This window comes from Ostrea edulis, chromosome 5 (assembly GCF_947568905.1).
Source record: "Ostrea edulis chromosome 5, xbOstEdul1.1, whole genome shotgun sequence".
Lineage (NCBI taxonomy): Eukaryota > Metazoa > Mollusca > Bivalvia > Ostreida > Ostreidae > Ostrea > Ostrea edulis.
The window spans coordinates 55890166-55914386 of record NC_079168.1 but is presented as its reverse complement, the minus strand read 5'-3'; the positions used below and the strand labels follow the sequence as shown (position 1 = coordinate 55914386).

At 33.9% G+C, this 24221-nt stretch overlaps 1 protein-coding gene across 2 annotated transcripts; it reads right to left on the bottom strand.

The window, feature by feature from the left end:
- Positions 1–1790: 1790 nt before the first annotated feature.
- Positions 1791–24187, bottom strand: LOC125650223 (uncharacterized). 2 transcript variants are annotated; one of them, XM_048878300.2, is made up of 6 exons: positions 24056–24187; positions 18634–18710; positions 14813–14992; positions 9050–9161; positions 8503–8592; positions 1791–2545 (listed from the first exon to the last, which is right to left on the bottom strand). In XM_048878300.2, exons 1-6 carry the CDS (start codon positions 24122–24124, stop codon positions 1829–1831), a joined length of 1245 nt encoding a protein of 414 aa, XP_048734257.2. In that variant the 5' UTR covers positions 24125–24187; the 3' UTR covers positions 1791–1828. The 2 variants fall into 2 exon arrangements, with proteins under 2 accessions (XP_048734257.2, XP_048734258.2); XM_048878301.2 differs by having other exon boundaries at positions 14813–14971.
- Positions 24188–24221: the final 34 nt, after the last annotated feature.

The window sequence follows — 24221 nt, the reverse complement described above, 5'->3', positions numbered from 1 at the left end:
AAAAGGTGTTGTTGTTTTTTTACCGAGGCAGCTGCCTCGGTTGCCTCAATGGAAGCTACGCCACTGCACAAATCCAAGTCTGGAATATGACTTGCAGTTGGACAACTCCGGATACTTGCAAATATCATTCTGAGAAGCTTTAATTACAGTACATGTGATCCGTTGCTATTGGAAAGCTTGTAAAACTTAACACCAGAAATCCTTGGATCTCAATTGTTGCCCCACCAGGTCATTATTCAAACATAATACCTACACAAATTTTTGCTGACCATTAGAAATACCTCAGTTAAGCATTGTAAACATTAAATATGGAAAAATAAAATTTGAAAATTTTCAGCTCAAATCATGTCCCCAAGGGTGCAGGAGTCCTTAAATTTACAATTTATGTTGCCCTTGACCCAAAGATGCTTCATACAAAATTTGAAAAGAAAGGGAATGGTAATTATCAAGAAGTTACATGTAAAAATGTTCTATTGTTAATGCAAGACGGATGACCACGGATGCTGAACAATTGCAATAGATCACCCGAGTTTACTCTAAGGCCCCACTATAAACTTGTGGACCATGATTTAAATCAATTTTAAAGTTGAATCTAAACTAACAGCAGGATTCTTGCATACTGTGTTTTAACTAACTATTCCTGTTCCTGAAAATAAGATTTTTCTTTGTGAACCTGGAGGTCATGACTTCAACACTTAAATCTACACTACTTTGTGAATTCTTGCATATAAAATTTTCGAATTTTCATAAATATTCCTATGTAAAATTTATAAACCCTACTGGCCACAAAAGGCCAGAATAGGGGTTCTAAGTTTACGTAGGGAAAATATGTAAATATCATCTCAAGAACCCAAAAATATAACCAAACATTGTAATATAATGTGCATTTAAGATTGTTAAATTCATTACTACTGGGTCAGATTAGGGTTCCAAGTTTTGCATAAGGATAGATGGGTTTTTTTTCTCAGTGCAGTTTATCAAATCAATATCCAATTATCCTCATTCACAGAAGATACAAATTTGTTCAAAATATGACCTGTGGGGTCACAATAGGGGTTTAAAGTTTTGTATCAAATAAATACAAAAATTCTATCAGTGTCTTCAGACGCAAACCCATTTAAATTTGTTTTAAACGTGTTGTCTGACATGTTTCATACCGATTGTTAGGCCGTTCTTGGCACACTGATTTTGACTATGGATAACTCCAATTACCTGATCAAGATATAGGGCTCACGGCGGGTGTGACCGGTCAACAGGGGATGCTTACTCCTCCTAAGCACCTGATCCCACCTCTGGTATATCCAGGGGTCCGTGTTTCCAACTCTCTGTTTTATATTGCTTGTAGGAGTTATGAGATTGATCACTGTTCGTTATCTTCGCCTTTCATTTAAACTATTACCAAGAGGTCATAATTAGAGTATATCTAAATCTTCACTTCATCATAAAGAATTTCTAATGTTTGTTTGGCTTCTTGAGAAGATTCTAAACATCCCATTCTATTTTGTTTATAATTTAATTCCTAATTTTATCTCGTTGGAAGGGGCATGATTCTTCATTTTAATGATCTTGAATTTCCTGAACCCAAGGATGGTTTTTGCCAAGATTGGTCAAAATTAATCTACTGGTTCTGGAGAAGACAACAAAAACCTCTGAAAAATTCAGAGACAGAAAGGACAGACATACATTTTGTATTCTAATCTGCAAAGCTCATTTGAGTTTTCACTTCAGAAGATCTAAAGAGATACAAAAATGTTGATGTGTTTTTCGCTTACTCATACACAAAACACACATAAATGCATACCTTTATTCAGATAAATTCATGAACTTTTTATAACTTATTTGGGTCGGATCCATTTTTGTTTTCTCCCAATTCACTTCCTTTTTCAACAGGATCATCACCATTTCCTTTTTTATCAACACTTCCCTTTTCAACATTTATTCCCTTACTGTCATCATCATTGTCACTGTCAGAACTATCACTATCTGAGGAGGAGGAAGAGTCCTCTGAAGATGTTGCCATAAAAGGTTCAGATTCTATCCCCTCTTTATGTTCTGGTTCAGATGCTATCACCTCTTTATGCTCTGGTTCAGATGCTATCACCTCTTTATGTTCTGGTTCAGATGCTATCACCTCTTTATGTTCTGGTTCAGATGCTATCACCTCTTTATTCTCTGGTTCAGATGATATCATCTCTTTATGCTCTGGTTCAGATGCTATCACCTCTTTATGTTCTGGTTCAGATGATATCACCTCTTTATGTTCTGGTTCAGATGATATCATCTCTTTATGATCTTGTTCAGAACCCTGTATTTCTCTAGCTTTATCTTTGGCTGGTCCATCTTGAGTGGCATTACTCATTAATATTTTGTTTAAAAGACGATTTTGAACACCCCCTCTATGCATTTGTATATTCTGCATTCTAGGTGCTGGGACCTGCATATTCTGTGAACTGCTTTCAATCAGTAAATCCTCAGCTTTGTCCTCGTCCTCCAAGTTTACTACAGCGTCTTTTTGTAAGTGCTCGGGTAATCTTTCCATTTTGAACTACAAGATGTAATAAATGCAGAATGAGTCCCTTTTGATATAACTCATTGTAACAGACATTGACGTTCAGAGAACCATCATTTCCAAGACCAATCAAAATGTTGTAACCGTGTGAAGACAATCATACAGTGTAGATCAAATTAAACATAAAACTAGAGATTGTTTTTAGGAAAAACAAATGTCTCCCCAAATTGGAAGTGCTCAAAATGAAACCTCCTCCCCTTAATGTACTGCATGGTATGAAGGAGAAAGTATGAGCATTATGAACTTTGATAAGCCACATAGGAGAAGTATTCACAAACTATTTTACACCCTCCACCCATCAGATCCACTATAACTTTAAGGATAACAATTGGATCCTCCTGTCCCTACAATATGCACTTCTGCAAATGGCATTGAAGTATTGTACAAAGTTTTTAAGTCTATTGGATAAGCCATATACAAGAATCGGTCACAAGCTACATGTATTTTAACATCCTTCACCCCTTTTAGATCCACTATAACTTTTAGGAAAATAAATTGGATCTTCCTGTCCCAACAATATGCACATCTACAATAGGCAATGAAGCATCGTACAAAGTTTCAATTTTTTTCAGATAAGCCCTACAGGAGAAGTGTTCACAAGCTATTTTACATCATCTACCCCTCTTACATCCACTATAACTTTTAGGAAAATAATTGGATCCTCCTGTTCTGACAATATGCAAATCTACAAATGGCAATGAAGCACTGAACAAAGTTTCAAATCTATCAAATAAGCCACATAGTAGTAGAAGTGTTCACAAACTATTTATTGTCCTCCACCCATATTAGACACACTAAAACTTTTAAGAAAATAATTGGATCCTCCTGTCTCACCAATATGCACATCTACAAATGGCAATGAAGCATTGTACACAGTTTCAAGTCTATCTGATAAGCTATGTACATGTAGGAGGAGAAGCATTCACAAGATTTTGTGACAGACAGACGGACGGACAGACAGAAAGTACAAAAACAATGTCTCCCCCTGGAAGAGGGAAGACATAATTCACCAAAATTCAATTACTTTACATTCTAAAATTTTCAAAATCCAACTAATATTGGTGGGATGGAGAAATAGTAACAAATGATGTAATCTAACTAATGGTGGTGGGGAGGGGGAATAGTAACAACTTTTTATGTAATCTAACTAATGGTGGTGGGGTGGGGGAGTAGTAACAAATGATGTAATCTAACTAATGGTGGTGGGACGGAGAAATAGTAACAAATGATGTAATCTAACTAATGGTGGTGGGGAGGGGGAATAGTAACAACTTTTGATGTAATCTAACTAATGGTGGTGGGGAGGGGGAATAGTAACAACTTTTGATGTAATCTAACTAATGGTGGTGGGGTGGGGGAGTAGTAACAACTTTTGATGTAATCTAACTAATGGTGGTGGGGTGGGGGAGTAGTAACAACTTTTGATGTAATCTAACTAATGGTGGTGGGGTGGGGGAGTAGTAACAACTTTTGATGTAATCTAACTAATGGTGGTGGGGTGGGGGAGTAGTAACAACTTTTGATGTAATCTAACTAATGGTGGTGGGGTGGGGGAGTAGTAACAACTTTTGATGTAATCTAACTAATGGTGGTGGGGAGGGGGAATAGTACCAACTTTTGATGTAATCTAACTAATGGTGGTGGGGTGGGGGAGTAGTAACAACTTTTGATGTAATCTAACTAATGGTGGTGGGGTGGGGGAATAGTAACAACTTTTGATGTAATCTAACTAATGGTGGTGGGGTGGGGGAGTAGTAACAACTTTTGATGTAATCTAACTAATGGTGGTGGGGTGGAGAAATATTAACAACTTTTGATGTAATCTAACTAATATTGGTGGGGAGGGGTAATAGTAACAACTTTTGATGTAATCTAACTAATGGTGGTGGGGTGGGGGAGTAGTAACAACTTTTGATGTAATCTAACTAATGGTGGTGGGGTGGGGGAATAGTAACAACTTTTGATGTAATCTAACTAATGGTGGTGGGGAGGGGGAATAGTAACAACTTTTGATGTAATCTAACTAATGGTGGTGGGGAGGGGGAATAGTAACAACTTTTGATGTAATCTAACTAATGGTGGTGGGGTGGGGGAGTAGTAACAACTTTTGATGTAATCTAACTAATGGTGGTGGGGTGGAGAAATATTAACAACTTTTGATGTAATCTAACTAATATTGGTGGGGAGGGGTAATAGTAACAACTTTTGATGTAATCTAACTAATGGTGGTGGGGAGGGGGAATAGTACCAACTTTTGATGTAATCTAACTAATGGTGGTGGGGAGGGGGAATAGTGCCAACTTTTGATGTAAGATGTTTACACTCCTTTCACATCTCAGTCAATTTTATCAAATGAAAGCCAGTTCACAATCAACGGGAGCCTGTTTTAACTTTCTTGTGATCTACATGTGTACTATACTTCAATTGTCGAATTTCTACCCTCCAAACCAGTTTACACATTTTGTATCATTTCAATTTTTACATGCAGCATGACAAAATTAATTTCTTAAAGAATCAAGTCTAACTGTTTAAGTACTATAGCAGTAGAAACATTACAAGCATAGGGTTATTTTCCTAACCAGCAAAGTTGATTAATGTGAAGAAATTACACCATACTAGCATTGTTTTTATATATCCCATAATTCAAACAATCTAGACATATTTTGAAATAAATAATTTTCTTATTGTTAAAGAGATTTTAATGTTGAGTTGAGCATTAGTGATTTTATTGAAAAATAACATACACTGAAATAACAATGGTTTATCCCTCATAAAATATTGGTAAATATAAATATCAGCATGTAGTGACAATGCAAAAATTGTATGGCCATGGTTTTAACATAATTTTGTTTACTAACAAGGTTGTATACCCATGTAATGAAGGTTGTATACCCATGTAATGAAGGTTGTATACCCATGTAATGAAGGTTGTATACCCATGTAATGAGTTCCTATCTACTGTACTTGGATTGGATCTCCATCAATCGTAAAAATCCAAAAGGCAATGCAAAAGAGGTTCTCTGAAGTTCTCAGCCTTTCACCTAATGTTACCCACATGCTTGGGGATTAAACAGTATATTTTACAGTAAAAAAATAAAGTATTATTTACTGATATCGTAAATGACAGTCTTTAACACCAACAATCCTTGCTTAATGATTATATCAATATTAATCTATCATATATTTTAAATTACCCCCCCCCCCCTCCCCCCTTAAGAGAGCGGCCATTGAAGTTTAATTTATTACATCACACCGTCGGTTCTGGTTTATATCATCAGCAGCACTGTAAACATGACAAGTCACAAACAATTAATTTGGAGTCATATAGATTGGAGCCCATTCTTTCACAAAAGGGAATTGAGAATAGAAGACATTCATTCGAGTCGAGTTACAGACAAGGCAGACAGTACACATTTCTTCATACAAAAGTCCCGAAACTCAACTTGTCATTACGCAGATCTATGATGGATCCACAGTTTACATAGTGTTTTCTTTTCAGGTTCAGATGACTTGGTTGGGTCAAGAATTTTGAGAGAAAAATCACATCTCCCCTTCACATGAGTGCAATTAACAGCTTGACAGGATGCATCAACCTATTTATTCGTAAAATCTACCATATCACATGCACATCTTAGAATCTCATCAAAACCGTAACAGACGGTGTGACGTCAAAATTATTGATTTTTGTGGTCTTGAATACAAAAGAGTTCCACATCATGGCAGCCTCTATAGATGGCAGGAGTTTCAATTTCTAACGTTTTCAAATTAGTACTGAAGCTTATCTACATATATCAACAAAATAATATGACAAAGTTTTATGATATAATCAATCCTATCATTTATCATGTAAAAAAAATTGAGTTGCCTTTCCCTTTAACAATCATATAGGAACACTTTTTAAAAGTTTTCAGAGTGAAGTGGTTTTTCTACACAGAGTGATCTTCCCTTGATCCATACACTGTGCAATATAAGATCATATTAATAAAGATAGCAACCCCATATATGAAAAGTTACAATTCTCCTGAAACCTTTTTTTTCTATCAATTAAAACTTTATGAAAAATTATACATTTATAATTCATTAGAAATTCGTGCACAAATATGCAATTTTTTAAATTTATTTCTGAAAACTAAATAGCGATAGTTGGTAAAATGGGTAGTAAAAACCGGGCCGGGCTGGGTCACCTTCGTAAACCGATTTCTTTAGTTTTCTTCGTTGATATATCTTTGCTTGTTTTGAAACTTACAGAATATATTCTTAATGATACATTTAGTCTTCAGTACAAAATTTAGCACATAATATTACCTACAGATAAAGAATGCAATGATTGTATACAATCTGGTTGGTAAAATGGGTAGCAAGACCAGAACACACATTATTGCATATTTTCTGTAAATTATGCACCTACTGCTGAAAACCTTGCATTTTTTCAATTCATAGAGAGTTGAATTTGATACTCAATGCATTATTTGACCATTTCAATGCCTTTTATTTTACTTATCGGCGATTTTTCCAAACCCGGGCCAAGAGGAAACCGGATGCGGTTGACCTGGGCCCGGCATTATTTATTCCAATTTAGTTGCTACTGTTTTTGATTAATTAACCGTAATTATGAGATCAGAGTGATATCCATTCATAATTACTAATTGATGGGAAGCTGAATTACATTCAGGATGCGTCGAAGATGAAAGTGACAGCTAACACCTTCAGTTTATTCGGAATTTTAATATTCGGCCATGGGTTACCCGTGTCCAGTTTCCTTTTGACCCGGGTTTTAATAAATCGTAAATATCAAATATATAAGACTCACATAAGGCCAATTCAACTTAATTGATAGATTATCATCCCCGCCCGCCCCTCAAAAATTGACCCGCCCCGAATTTTTTTATTTTGCGAAACTTGCGATTTCCAGAATATTTTCATGTTGAACTCTGGTATTTACACTTCTTGTTTACATTTCCGGTATAGCAACGTGAAAAGCCACGTGAAGAAAATAGATCTATACGGTTTTCTTAATTTCTTACAGGCGGAAATCTTGAAGAAGTTAGAAGTATATTCCTGTTTGAAATTACAACTTAACCTGGAATTTGTCTGTGAAAATAGCATACTATTAGATTGATTTTCACCTGGCATTAAATGATGCGCATCTGTTGAAAAAAAGATAGTTTGTCTTTTATATTTTTCTCAGAAAATAAAAATTAACAAATAAAATCCTCCCACCCGCCCCATACTTTTTGCTGACCCTAGTTGATAATCTACTAATTAAGTTGAATTGGCCTAACAGGTACTGCAGCATTTTGGTGATAAGTTGTCATAATATTTATCTAAATTATGTCTAGTTTCATTGTTGTGTAACATATATCAGTTGTAATTACAGAAAAATGTGTATTTTTTCTCGCTACCCATTTTACCAACCTGAAATAAACAATCGTTGATATTTTCACAGTGAAGCAAAATTATGCCGTAATTTTTGTAGCGAAGACCCAATGTATCATCCAGATTAAGATTAAGAAGTTTCACATCAAACGAAAATAAAGTAACGAAGAAAACTAAAAAATTCGGATTACGAAAGTGACCTGGCCCGGTTTTTACTGCCCATTTTACCAACTATCCTAAATAGCTTATCCAAATATAGAATATACCTGTATCATTTGAATGAAAATGAGTTCATTATGTGATACTGTAAAATGAGAAAATTTAGCACATGTGTATTTTAGTGCGAAAGCAAGTGCCTAGATATTGGCACAAATAAATGTTAGCGCATTGGTGATCTTTTGCAAAATACATTCACACAGAGTTTGTGATTTGATTTACACCTACTTGTGCTAAAGGCGCTAAATTTGATGGCATACCAGATTCTCTCATTTTACAGTAGACAAACTATCTACATCATCAACCACCTCTGAAAATAAATAGAAGCACTACAAATCTACCTTGGTTACTTTCATGGCTATGCCCTCAGGTAGATTTCTTTGGATGTATTCCAAAAATGTATTGGCTGTTGATCCGGTGAGATAATAATACTGAAACACAAGACATGTGACAGTTTATGTATCGTTTTCTTCCATTTTGTTCAAGGACTATATTTATATCAAACACAATACATGTATCACAAGAGTGTTTATGCAATGCTGTGACCTTGAACTGGGTTGTAATTATACAGTCAAACCTTAACTTAAAAGTCGATGTGGCTGATAATTTTTTTTACGATACCCGCGTATTCAAGATATCGAGGGTAAAATACTTGGAGAATAAGTGGTTGGGATTTCTGAATCACTTCGACATATCCATGGTATTTGAGATATTGAAGTTCAATTGTGTTTTCCCATTATAAGGTTTGACTTTAACTCACTACCAAATATATGTATTATAGTACCTTAAAATATCTCTACAATGTCTTAATACTTGTATAAATGTACTATACTATGAACTATCACAATGATTTTACCCACAGTAAACAGAATCTTGTTTTTGACTTACAATAAATGATCTGTGATGTGTTCTAGCTTCATACTGGACTCTATGCTTCTTGAAGACGTGCACTGACTTATTCAAGGTTAATTTGTCAATGGTTGGTTTTCTTTGTACGTATCTGAAAACAAAAGTCAATTGTGTTGACAATGACTTCTACATGGTTAGGTGCATTGTAACCCACTTTGAACAATAGTACTGAAAACAGTACATAATACGTCCGAATTAGTATCAGCCATCATCAAGCTGCAATATATTTCTTTGGCATTGTATGAATAAAATGTTTTAGCTAAAAAAAACTGCGACAGGAAGTCAACAAACTAAGAGCTCTGTGTGAATAAAAAATTGTCTCCAAGTTCAACAACCTGTCATTTTTGTTCAAACGTCAAAATGTTTTTTTAAAGAAAATTGTTGAGAATCAAAATTCTTGCAATACACACATAACAAAGGCCATATCTTGATAAACCATGTAATCACTTTGTAATATTTGTTCAAAACTGATCAAGTTCAACAACCTGTATTTTCCCCCAAAACAAAATCAAAGCCTTGCCACATGAACAACTTCAATACCCATACAAGCATTCTGTAAAATAAGAAGGCCCTAGCTTTAGAACTGTGCAGGCAACAAAATTAAGGGGAAATACTTGCTAAATGTGAGTTAAAAATTGAAATTGTGAGTGAAAAATCACAAGTGATCGCAACTTTCTGTGAGTGAAAAAAAAAACCCGATCTTTTTTCCGGATATCCTTGGTTTATTGGCTGTACTTTGAAGATTACAATAATTTTGTCTTGTGCATAGAAACGCTTTACAGAATGAATATACAAGTATTGAATAAAGTGCACCGCCACGGCACATGATACGCCCGTCACATATTGTTAACATGAACATATCACCATGAAGAGATAGGTATGCATGGAACCAAATGTCAACCTTCCTTTAAGAATCTTACCCACTTTATGGCCTCATGTGACATTGCTTCAAATATTGATAATGTAAGCTTAATGATTTTTAAAAGGATATAAAAACATTTTCCCAAATGGTTTCAATGAAATGATTAGAGTGCAAGATAGCCCTTTATCCAAGTAAACAACTTACAATAAATGGAAGTACTCAAAAAGGTTGATTTATTCAACATATCAAAAAATACATATATCAGTATCTGCCTTTGTCAAATCTTCAAGTATAAAAGTAAAATATGCATGGTGATGTCAATATAAATAAATATAGATTAAAAACGGTTATTTCAAATACTGGTGCATCTCCTATGGTGTAGTTATTAATTAGAAAAAAATAATACATCATATATTTCTCAACTGGTTGTGTTAGACTTGAGAAATGCACATCTGCAGCTTTGCTCATTGTATTTTAAGGAATGAAGAACAATTAATGCACAGCGTAATAAAACATCAAACATTAGTCATTATGTTTATTCTTAGACTGTAAAACTGTCATCTTAATGAGACATGACAATCTGCACCTTGTTGTTGAGATATAAAATAAAAATATATTTTACAATATCATATTAATTCTTAAACTTTATATCAAATTAACTTTCAAAGTAATGGCTACCAATTAGAATTGTTCTAAAATTTGACAGATCAATTAGAAGGCCAGATTCCTCTGCCCAATTCCCGATTGCAAGAGATATAGATAGCACCTCCTTGATCAGATTGCTGTAACAGAAATCTTCTAAACTCATTAATTAATCTGTAATTTGACAGAATGCAATTTTTCTGTTAGCAAAATGCCTCCTGAATTGCTTGATAATTACACCCATGGGACAAGGGAAATTTCTCTTGTTACTGACACAAAAGAAATAATTTGTTTGTTATATACTGCTGTATAGTACAGTGTATATAATGAAGAATGTGTAGTTTCTTGAATTAACATTTTTTAATATGGTTATTGCAATACTATTTCATCTGTTCAGATTTACACAAATGCCCAATCTGCAGCTTTGTTCATTGTATATCTTTTTTCTGAACAATGCCACAGCCATAACAAAACATCAAAATACTAATCATTAAAATAGGCCTTTATACATATTGCAACCATTTGTTGTCTTAGTGAGAAATGATACTCTGCATATAGATTGCTGAGAAAAAAAATTAAAAATTATATAGTACAATGTCAAATTAATTTTGAAAATAAAGACTAACCACAACAAACAAATTCACTTTCACAAATAATTTCTGGTATATCTGCAATTAAGAGGCTAAGATCTCTCTGCCCAATTCCCTAGAGATAAAGATAACACCTGCTAGATCATGTTGATCAGAGATGCTCTACACAAAACTCATTAATTAGTCTTGTCAAAATGCCCTTTGCATGCTACTCCCATGGGACAAGTGGAATTTCTCATGTTATTGTTAGAAACAAAGGAAACATTACATAGGCTAAAAAAAAGCTGTACAGTATATCATAAAAAAATATGTTTTCTTGATGTAACATTTTTGAATGAGGTTTTCTACAAAACTCTTATATGAGTAGGGATTGTACCAATTATAACATACTTTTTTCAAAAAATCACTTCAACTAAATGTCACAGTGACCTTAAAGTACAGTGCGACACACCTTCTACCTAAGATGCATAAGATGACCAAGTTTCATGATTCTAGATCAAATAGTTTTCAAGTTATGAGCCGGACAGGGTTTTACCATATTTGGTCATATCTTCTTAATTAAAAGTCACAGCGACCTGGTTTTAATGTGCGACACACCTTCTACCCAAGATGTATCAACTGACAAAGTTTGATTATTCTAGGCCTTATAGTATTTAAGTTATGAGCCGGACACGAAAAAGCTAACAGACGGACGGACGGACAGACGGACAGACAGACGGACGGACATGAAGGCCATAACATAATACGGCCCGTCTTAAGACGGGCGTATAATAAAAAGTAAACGTGGATCGAATAAATAACTAAGGCCAAGATCATCTCAGTCAGTGATGTCGAAAGATGGCCTCTTCATGCAAACTTCTGGCGTCTCAGAGACGTCTGATTTAAATAGCAAGCATGTTGATCTCGTCCGTGTTTACATGAAAGTGTTAGTGTCACCGCTTCACACGGTGTCCTTCTGTAGTCAAACACAGAGTTCGCTGGGTTTTTTAAAGAGTTTTTTTTTCCAACTAGAATTTTTTAGATGAAATTTCCAAAAGTTTTGAACATATAGTTTGAATTGGTGCAAACAGTCTTCAAGATTTCAAATCACATGATGTTGTAAATAGGTGGTAGGTCTCTGGACAGCAAGTTCACTGCAAAAGTGTACCCTATGACCCTCATCATGCACCAATGATAAATGTATGTTGTCTGATAATTCATTAAATTTTATATGAAAGAATTCTCAATATTATTTTTATTATTGCACTTTAAAGTAGATTTTAAAAGATTTTCCCTATATTTTGATATAGATACAAGCATAATTTTCTTAAATTCATGTAAAACAGCAATCAATTGAAAAATGCTAGTAAAAGCTCAATTTTGCTAGTTGGAAAATAATCCACTAGCTACAATTTGCTAGTAGTGAAAAAAGTTAATTTTGATCCCTGTTGTGAGAGGAGTGAGACAGACAAACCATGTACTCTCTATATAATATTTCCTCAAAACTGACAAGTTCAACAACCTGTAATTTTCTTAGAAATTTAGGACTAGAACTGTCCTTTCGGGACTAATACCCCCCACTGGGCACACTAAATAATGGATAAAACAGAATATATACGGTAATGCTCTATATACACACTATATAATAAATAGGATTTTCAAAGAATTTAACTGTTATCATTTCTCTTAATTCAATTTGGAACATGGTTTAAAAATTGCTAGAGTATAACCCCCCAACCCCCAACCCCAACCCCCCCCCCCCCCCCCCCCCCCCCAACCAACAGAAAATGGATAGATGGAAATATTGATATATTCACTATAAATCAAAATGTAAGCCAAGGTACATAAAAGTTATTTTACTTTAATTCAAAATGCATGTATAAGGTCTGATTCAAACCTTTAATTTGTTTTTGAAATATTCTCCAGACAAAGAGACCCCCCTCCCCTTTTAACAAACTAGAAATTAGTATAACTTTCTATACTTTAAATATTCTAATTTGAAATAAGAAATGCATAACTTTAACTTTAGTCTAAGAACAATGTATTTACAACATTTAAATCAAATCTTTCCATGAGTTTTTATGATGTACTCTTTTTAATTTAAAAAATGACTAAATCCATAAGTAGAAAAAGCCTGTAAATTGAAGAAAAATTGTTCAATTGAAATACCAGGTGCACATCTTCATATGGTGAGTAATGAGTGTAAATCCATGCACTAGTTTCACAGAACATGCATGGACAAAAACATATCTACAGACAGACATACTGATTCCAATATACTCTGTTAAACTTCGTACTTACTGATTTTCCCCCCATCATTTTAACTACCGAGATATATGGCTTGTATCTATACTACAAAACACATTGCAAATATATTTTGATTTCTGTATATTTCAGTAAACATCTTTTTTTTTCCCCATCAAAACAAAAAACTTCAGACTGATTTCAAGATGAAGTGCACTGCCATAGCATATGATACACCCCTCAGCACTGCTCAGGAAGTGTTCCCTGAAACATCAGTACAAATGTCAACTAGCTATCAACTTTTTACATCATTTCTATCATTATGACTGCATTATACAAAAGAGGATGTGTTCCCACACTACAACCTGAATTAAATAGTCAAAAAGACAATGTGACATCAAAATGGACTAAGAAAGAACATAACACATTTATTCAGTTGCAAGCAAGCCATCTCATGCTCTGAGCAGTAATACAATACTGCCTTCTTGTAGTTAAACAATCAATTCATGTCGTAATTTACAGAGGCAATTTTTTCAGTCAATGAACAAAATTCTGCATCTCCTTGACTTGGATAATGGATCCCAAGGGAAAAAATAAATCAGTCTCCTTCTGTCTCTAAGTTTTAAATTTCACAAACCAAGAATTTGAAATATATCAATGTATCATTTATTCAAGATTCCACAGGGCTCAGCATTGTATGTTGAATGACTTTTTTCTTAACTATGCACTAATTTACTTGCAAATTAGAGAACACTGAAGAACATTTACTAAATGAAGATTTTCATTATCATATTAACAAAGGTATACTTAAAATGGTATGCTCATTGTATCATAGTATGGATTCTGAGATTATCTATCAAAATTACTCTTAAAATATTAACTTTTGTGCATAACAGGCATTTTATTACAGATCTCTTTTCAATACTAAAATGCAAGAAATTTTGAGCCACTGTGACCTAGTGCGACATCGTGACAAACCTTACACCAGCAATTAAATGACAATGTATGATAATTCTAGGCCTTAATAGTTATAAGTCAGCCAGGGTTTTACTATATTTGATTATATCATTCTTAAATGAGGTCACTGTGACCGGCTTTTAGGTTACAACACATCATTCCCTAATATGCATCAACTAACAAGGTTTGATGATTCTAGACCCTGTAGTATCCAAGTTATAAAGCTGGATAAGGAAAAGCTAATGGACAGAAGGACGCCTCTGCCACACCATTACATAGTCCATTATTTACAGGCACATAAAAACATCATATGAATCACATTGTGATTTGAATATAATTCACTAATCAATTACACAGAATGGCAACTACTTGCTTTTCTCTAACACACAGTTTAGCCACTATTATACCGATAATTGATTTCACAATACAAGAACATTTGTTTCACGATACAAAATTAAGTCAACTTACGTATCATGAGGACCAAGGTCTAAGTGATAAGCAGTCTGCTTTAGATACCAGTAGTAACTGTCCAGCACCTTGGAATCATGACCCTTGACCTCTATCATGATTTTACTGTACAGATCGTCCTCCACATTTGCAGGTTGCGTATTGGTTGTGCTCAAACCTCTTTGAAAATAACAGGATGGACTACAAAAGTTACTGTAAATGTTTTATGCAAAATATAGATAAGAAATATACATGTAAGACACCAAAAACTTTCTTCTGTATAAATGCATTTAATTAGACAAAAACCCAATTTATTGTTTACAAGGATTAAAGAGTAAAACAAGGCAATAATGAAGTACATGTACTAATATACTAAAACACAGTATCATAATGTGGTTTTGAGTACTGGTATACATACATAGATTGTGCACTATCTGTTCAAGGAATGATGCTGAAATCTTTTTTTAACAAATTATGATTTATAATGGTTTAGGGCTGATATTTTTTTTAACCAATCTCCACAATACGCAATTTCCGAGTTGCCCAATAGTTCTTTCCCTTTGTGAAACTCTTACGCACAGAGAGATGCAAAACATATTTTCATCCATACACGATGGGTACAAATGCTTATCGCTGCCTTCATTTATTGCCGAAAGGATGATTATCAGACATCATGCAATCTGACACCCAAACTGCAGGGACACACAATTTTAGTAAGTTTATGAATATTTGATAATAAAATAGCTCAAACAAAAATCGATAATCACTATCTTTCTTTGATTAAAACATCACTCGTGCAGCAGAGGGGGGGAAAAAATTCATATTTAATTTAATGGCCTAATTCAAAACAAATATTATTCGTGATATGGTCAGTTTAATGTATACCAATGGCTGATATAAACAAAATTTACGCTTTCATAACTTTAATCCTTATTTACATAGTTAATCTATCATGGACTTTAAAAAAACGTATGAATGTCTTACATGCTATAGTCATTGTGTCCAAAAAAAAAATTCTCTTCTTTTCTTTTTGTTATCTCTCATTTGGTTTTTTTTTTATGTTGTTTTTATAATTCTTTATTTTCTTCTATTCTGTAATATCAACAAAAGTGGCATATGCATCAATCTTCAATTTACAGAAAAAATATTTTATATGAGAGAGAGAGAGAGAGAGAGAGAGAGAATATAAATATATCAAAAAGCTGTTTTAATTGAATAAAAGGTTCCATCCATTCCAAGTTGTATCAAATTTTGCTTTAATTTTCACCATTTTTATAGAAGATGTATTTCAAGGTTTCATAGTTCTTTTTCAAATGATATCGCTACTACTATACTTAATGTCTTTTCTGTACACCTCATGGTATATATGTAGTACTTTAACCACAGAAAAAAGTGTGTTTTGAATATATTTGTTTGAATCAAGAAATCCCAGTAAAAAAATTCTTTTTGTAATATATAACTGTAGGTTTGTATTTTCTTCAACATATGTTTCCAAAGTATCTAAAAAGGATTGAACATTTACACATTCCCAGAAGAGGTGTTCCAATGTTTCTTCTTCCAATTTACAAAATGTATAGCTTTTTGTATCCTTCTTCTTAATATTATGCAGGAAAGTATTTGTAACCAAAATTCTATTAATAAGACTATATTGGAACCATTGAATTTTTTGTTAACTTAAATGGTAACTTATAAATTGTTCTCCATTCATTTTCTTCAAGTCCAAATGGATTGTTTCATTTTGTTTTACAGATTGGTTCAGTATCATTATAGTTCAATATATCATAAATATGTTTTGATTTCTTACAACATGACAATTTATAGATATTGGGTAAAATCAAGGGATTTTGTACCTTAAATATAGCCCTTTCATTATTTTTTGTTTTCATCCATGCTTTTACTGTCTGTACTATACCCATAAATTTTTAAAAATTTATATGTACACAAGGATAAATGGATGAAAATTTTTCATTATGTACAAAAAGTACCATCTTCTTGTATGATATCATTTACATATTGTATGTTATACTCAAACAGATTTTTATTGAAATATGTTTATTTACTTATCATAATGTTTGGATTTAAAAAAAGTGGTACATCTCTCATTTGTTTTGTTATTTTGACTGTATGCCAACATGGTGATGTCAATAAAAAAAATTGAAATTGAATAATATATGTATACATCTTGTACCCACCCAAGCGTTCAACAGAATACTGAACATACCTTCATCACAGAAGAGTTGATATCTCGGAAGTTGCGTATTGGTTTGGGGCAGTTTACATCACAGTTTGTGAAAAGTACAAGGAAGTGTTCAAAACCTTTTTGTATCCTATAGAGTATTCGATCAGAGCATTGCTTAACAGATGCCCACATTACACTATTTCAATTTTAAAACCAAACAGGGCTTAATATCCTTGCATGCCTGTAAAATGACCTGGTCCCAATTGAAAAATGACTGTTCTTTCCCAAATTCTGATTGAAACTTTCCCCAAATTATCAGCTCACAAGCATACATGTAGTAAAAATGGTATCTGCATGTGTTGTTTCATAAAATCTGCAACATCTTGAGAATGAGTTGTCTAATACGATGTATAAAGTTCGCTTATCTAATGAAATATAAGCATGTTAATAATAGTTTTTGTTTCATTTTATTTACAGAATACTGTCGTAGTATTTACATGTACATGTATATCCAACATAAAAATTGGAGCATGTGTACCTTTAATAACGATATATAAATGACTGCACATTGTTTTTCTACCTACAATGCAGTATTTTTTCCCAAAACAGTTTTTCTAACTAAAAATTCCCAATTGAAAGGGTACCGGACCCTGTACCAAAAAGGGTCAATTAAGCTCTGCAAAAATCCCAGTTCAAAACCAACACAGCACAATCAAATTATATCAAAGAAGTTGGAATGTGGACTAGAACTTCTGACCCCACCCCAGGGACCGGACTGAAGTACAAAACCCACATGCAAAACAACAGGTCACCATACACCACCATGAAATCATTTCTGCTACATTTACAGAGGAGAACTATGGTGGGCAAGATTTCTGGAACACCCCATCCCCCTTTTTAACTTTTGGAGCAAGAATCAAAGTTCTAAACCAACATGCAGAACTATAAGACATGCCACTATCAAATCAATTCTATCTGTTAACATGCAGAACTATAAGACATGCCACTATCAAATCAATTCTATCTGTTAACATGCAGATCTATAAGACATGTCACTATCAAATCAATTCTATCTGTTAACATGCAGATCTATAAGACATGCCACTATCAAATCAATTCTATCTGTTAACATGCAGAACTATCAGACATGCCACTATCAAATCAATTCTATCTGTTAACATGCAGAACTATAAGACATGCCATTATCAAATCAATTCTATCTGTTAACATGGTTACAGAGGAGAAACATGAACAACATTTTTAGAACCTTCCTCCAGGGGCCAGACCCCAAGTTCCAAACCCCAATGGACAAAAAGTCATATATCAAATCATGTGCTACTACCAACTCTGATACAAAGGAGAAGTATGATCCAGGGCTCAGATCCCCAGGTTTGAAAGTGTGATCATGATAATAATGACACACAGACAGATGACAGCACCAAAACATAATACACCCAAATTTTTTATGCGAGTGCATGTATCTTCATTCTACCAATTCTTAAGAAATAAATTAGATTGGAACAGACTACACCTTTTTAGAAACCACTTCATGGTTTAAACAGTGTAAAGTGTCTAAAACCAAGTTATATCACAATATGTTATAACATGGGAAGAAAACCCCATCCTTTCAGAGAACTTTAAATTAACTTAGTTCTTGACTTACCTCAAGAAAACATTTTGCAACAGTGAAGGAGCTTGTTTTGTTTGGAATGAGCACAAACAAGAAAAAATGCTGGTTTTCTGAAAATAGAGAAATTGAAACCATGAGTAACTAGAACTGTCCTAATGGGACTATAAACTCCTGTGGGACTCATTGATATAGGGGCATATTTGAAATACTGTATAGCTGAAGACCAGAAAGACATGATTTTCAACATTATTCAGGTTTCATCTAATTAGAATAGAAAATTTCAGTCACTTGGAGCTATTACAAAACTGTTACTCAGTTTGTGAATTAAGGTAAGAAATTCATCTAATGTTGCACATTCCATGTAATTGATTGTTGCAATGCATAAACATTCTGTTCTTTGGTACAGTTAAAATTTGTATGAAAATATAATAGGCATATTACTTAATTCATCTTGGGAAGTATACAGAATTTTGGGATGAACTTTGGTAGTGTGATTATGTGTGAATATATTTTAAAATAGTAAATACAGAGTAGAATTTTATCGTTTTTTTCATCAGCGTACTTGGGTACCCTATATTTATAGTTCTACATCTTTACTCTTTAATAATAAATTTTAACCCAACTGAATTGCTTGTGAAACAATAAAACAAGAGGCCCACAGGCCTCTGGAAGTAGCTACCCCCCCCCCCCCCCCCCCCCGAAATCCAACAACCCATCAGTAATTGTTGCTAACCAAGGTTCTACCCTTGTCTTTATGGCCTCTAACACATACATGTAAATGGCCTCTAAACTGTCATGACCTGTGTATTGCTCGGTACAGTCCCAATTTATCCCCCCTAGTTATCCCTGTCATATTTGTTGTATTGGCTGCACTCCCACCATTACCCCCCTGGGTGAGGGTCAACAGTGCTGTTCTCATCCAACACCAGGGCTCAAAATTAACATTTGCCCGTCAGTCTGTGACTGGTTAAAAGTCTGGCGGACAGACTGACATTTGTTTTAGTCAGTCTGATGGGACTGGTTAATTTTCTACAGCATCATTTTGGAAAATATACTTATGGAATCTTATACATGCATTTGGCATTTCTCTGTAAATATCAGACAAACCCGGTTAGTAAATTTAAATCGCACATTTAATATTACAATTTTGTCTGAGGCATATTGAGTTAGATTCCATTATTTTATTTTAATAACATTAACAAAATGTGTTTAATTACTTCTGTAAAAACTCTGATGGACTGGTAAATTTTTCTGCCGACTGGTTGAAATGATACCCCATCAGTCCGGTTGGACTGGTGAAATAAAAGTTAGCTTCGAGCCCTAAACACCCAATATACTATACACTGGTGGTCTGACAGGAGTTACTAGCCCAAAAGTCATGTGTAAATCTCCTCCATCTCCATGCATTAGTATTCAGTATCTTGGCCCCTGCCGCCAAACCAACCAGTTTAGCTGACCACCACAGGGGCACCCCCCACCCCCACAAGACACTTATGAACATAGTTGGCGAAAGACGGCAGGCTAAATTTTCATATTGTCCAATAAAACAGTACCAGATCTGACAAACTGTCTGCTTGATACTGGCAGACAAAACTGCGATATTTATTGACTTTTAAAGCAATACAAGCTGTAACTGATGGCAAGTAAATTCAAAAATAAAAGAACATATAACAAACAGGCCCATGGGCCACATCGCTCACCTGAGTCAACTTGGCTCATATTTAAAGATTTTTCCTATATTTATTCACATGTAAAAACTTTGATCCCTATTGTGGTCCCAACCTACTCCTGGGGGCCATGATTTATACAAAATTGAATCTGGACTATGTCAGGAAGTTTTCATGTGAATGTAAACTTTTCTGGCCCAGTGATTTTTCAGAAGAAGATTTTTAATGATTTTCCCTATATATTTGTATGTAAAACTTTGATCCCCTATCGTCGCCTCATCTTACCCCCAGAGGCCTTGATTTTAATTAACTTGAATCTGCACTATGTCAGGAAGCTTTCATGTAAATTTCAGCTTTCCTGGCCTAGTAGTTTTTGAGAAGAAGATTTTTAAAGATTTTCCCTATATATTTCTATATAAAACTTTCATCCCCCCTTGTGGCCCCATCCTATTCTCGGGGGCCATGATTTTAACAAACTTTAATCTACACTATGTTAGGAAGCTTTCATGTAAATTTCCACTTTTTTGGCCCAGTAGTTTTTGAGAAGAAGATTTTTAAAGATTTTCCCTATATATTTCTATGTAAAACTTTGATCCCCCCTTGTGGCCCCATCCTACACCCGGAGGCCATAATTTTAACAAACTTGAATCTGCACTATGTCAGGAAGCTTTCATGTAAATCTCAGCTTTTCTGGTTGAGTGGTTCTTTAGAAGAAGATCTTTAATTTTTAAAGATTTTTCCTACATATTTGTATGTAAAACTTTGAACCCCTATTGTGGCCCCATCCAATCCCCGGGGGCTATGATTTTAACAAATTTGAACCTGCACTATGTGAGAAAGCTTTCATGTAAATTTCAGCTTTTCTGACCCAGTGGTTCTTGAGAAGAAGATTTTTAAATGACCTAACCCTATTTTTGCATTTTTGTGATTATCTCCCCTTCGAAAGGGGCATGGCCCTTCATTTGTACAAACTTGAAAACCCTTCACCCAAGGATGCCTTTGGCTAAGTTTGGTTGAAATTGGCCCAGTGGTTCTAGAGAAGAAGTCAAAAATGTAAAAAGTTTACAGACAGACAGACGACGGACAACAGACGATCAGAAAAGCTCACTTGAGCTTTCAGCTCAGGTGAGCTAAAAACATATTTGTGTTTGAATATAAAAAAATTCAGAGAATCAGAGTGAATCTGAAGCAATGAACCAATCAAATCAGCAGAAAATGTTGATTCATGAATCACTGTCTTCCTGTCAGTAATTCCTGCTCGTGATCTCCGATGTGCATTGACCTCAGAGGTCACAATTTCGGAAAAAAGAGAAAGAGAGGCACTGACCATGTGTCAGATTTGTAATGCCAATTCTATAGAAAATTCACTATCAAAATTTCATTTGAGTGGCACATTTGCGTAATCATTACTTTCTTACACTTATGAAACAATGTAATATTCTAAAACAAACAACGTGTGTAGATATGAACACGGTCTCAGCAACTCGATTACGTTTGGCAATCATCAAATCATCGTTCCCATGTCCGTATATACGATGCAATGGCGGTTTATATGAAATGCTCATTCAATGTAGGTATGCTCTCAAAACAATATTTTCTTGTTTATTTTGCTGAATTTTTCTTCGGATTTTGGGGATTATATTAGTTACACCAATAGGTGTTACTTGGTGCATAATTGGATAGTTGAAAAAATACCATCAGTTACAGCTTGTACTGCTTTGACTAAGTTTAAGCAATCAAAATCTGGTAACTTGCCATTTAGGAAATTTTATGTATTAGAGACATATACAGGTCCAATCCAAAGATTATTTCTACCTTCGTAGCTACTTATAGCTATCTAGGTATTTAAACCTACCCCAGGTAGCTATTTTTACCTACTTTTTCCTTTACTTGCATTTCATGGTCAAACACAGGAACGGCGCAATATGGTGTGTACCAAATTTCTTGATTTACTTACACTGACGATGAATACCACAAAAATATTGGACAAAAAATGATTATTTTCTAACCTTTCAAATTTGCATCAATAACTATATCCAGTTCCATTTTCTAGGAGCTTAGGATCAAAGCTACGTGATAAAAAATCTAGAATGTCTTACAAATCTGTATTAATTTTAAAGTTTACCTTCATGCACATGCACAACATAATACATAAAATGACCGACCTGTTTAAAAGATGCGCCTTAATTATTATTTATCCATATTTTTAAAAACAGGTAAAAGTAGGTAGAAGTAGCTACTTTAAAGGACACATCTCATGTTTTCAAAATATAAAAAATTATATGCATTTTGTCTTCCTTATGCTTATAGAAATTAATTCTAAATAATAGATAGTTCGCCAAAATATTGTGATAATTAACCCCAATACAGAATTAAATCTAAGCCCCGATTTCAAAAAGCTTAGTTCATTAGTTACGTAGTCACGTGATACAGTGACATCATATGCGACCTTTGTTGATCAACTAGTTGTGAAAGTAGTGTTAGATATCTTTAAAAACTCGGGTTTTAGGGGCCTAATATATTTACCATGAATAACATTTATTTCAATGTTGACAAATTTCCCGAGTTTTATATGTTTTAGCCACCAGTGCATACAAATAGAGATGTAAATACCAAAATGTAGCAAGGAAAGCGATTATGAAACGATCTGCGACTGCGAGTAAATAATGTTTACATGGGGTCGCTGTCAAAACACTATTTGGTAATGTTATTCCTTTAAACATCTGTAATAGCGTTGTTGTTGGTTTTTTTAAATAAACAATGCAAATATTATTTTGGATTAGATAAATTATATTACAATGTATCGTTGACAACTAGGCCTACTGTCATACATGGGGTGCATCTCAAAAAAAAAAAATTAATTAAAAATTATCAAATTTATTGTGGAAATCACAATAATTTTGTTTTAATCAAGCAATTTTATTTATCATTATTATTTTTTAATCTACACGTCATTAGGAAGTGGGAGCATGGCGTACTGCACATATTGTTGTTACGTATGCGTTCATTGGGGAAAAAAAAAGAAAGTATTATAATTCAATTCAAAGTTAGGAAATACAATACCTCATTATTTATAATTGAAAGTTCATTTTTTTTTTTACTTTTAACTTTTTTTTAAAAAATCTACCAGTTGGTAGAAACTGAGAGCACAATTTAGTTATGCCTATATGTTGTTACAAGGTGAAGGTCAGTTGGTGCAAGCGTGTATTGAATTAGAAGAGCAGAACGGAATACATATGCTGTATGCTACATGTAACAGTGCTTAGCTTCGATAGAACCATTTTCTCCCAATTTATTTACGTCTTTGACCAAACGCTTTTTTGAAAAAGTACAGGGGAAAATGCTATTGGTTTTTTATGTTGTTGTGCCGACAAAAAATATCTATTAAGTGAATTTTGATTCCATATGATCCATACTATGTTAGGGAAGGGTTGGTTGCTGATTCACGAATTTCACCAAAATTTTTATTTAAAAATTACTAAGGCTATCCAAAGTAATTATTCACCAGATCTAAAATATAACAATTTGATCAAACTTTTCAAAAAATATGCATTACTTTAACACAAATGACAAAATCACTGTCATGTCATTATAGAAATCAGAGGAAATTCGTCATAACCTTTTGAGAAAATTCGCATTGATATAAAAAAAACGGTTCCTTTGCTTTATGTCTTTGGTTCACTACATTGCAGCCAGAAAATTATCTAAAATTGTGTTGCTTCCTCAATTTATGTTTTATTTTGGCATAGCTGAATGTTATATAGGCCCTATATTTCAAGTATACTTACCCGAAATGTGGATGAAACTCTGATAGCCCTACCGGAAGCCATGTTTCCAGTCGTCTCTGCGGTACTCATAAAAGCTCTGCAAAACTTTAGCAAAATTAATTTCTTACAGAAATATTAATTTTCAAATACATTTATTGTTCAAATTACAATCTCTTTTTAAAAGACT

Coding starts and splice junctions, on each gene's coding strand:
- LOC125650223 (XM_048878300.2), bottom strand. CDS start 24,124: ATGAGTACCGCAGAGACGACTGGAAACATGGCTTCCGGTAGGGCTATC. Junction 18,711..24,055: donor GAGTTTCATCCACATTTCGG/GTAAGTATACTT, acceptor CTCTATTTTCAG/AAAACCAGCATTTTTTCTTG. Junction 9,162..14,812: donor GACCTTGGTCCTCATGATAC/GTAAGTTGACTT, acceptor TTTTGTTTTCAG/ATACGTACAAAGAAAACCAA.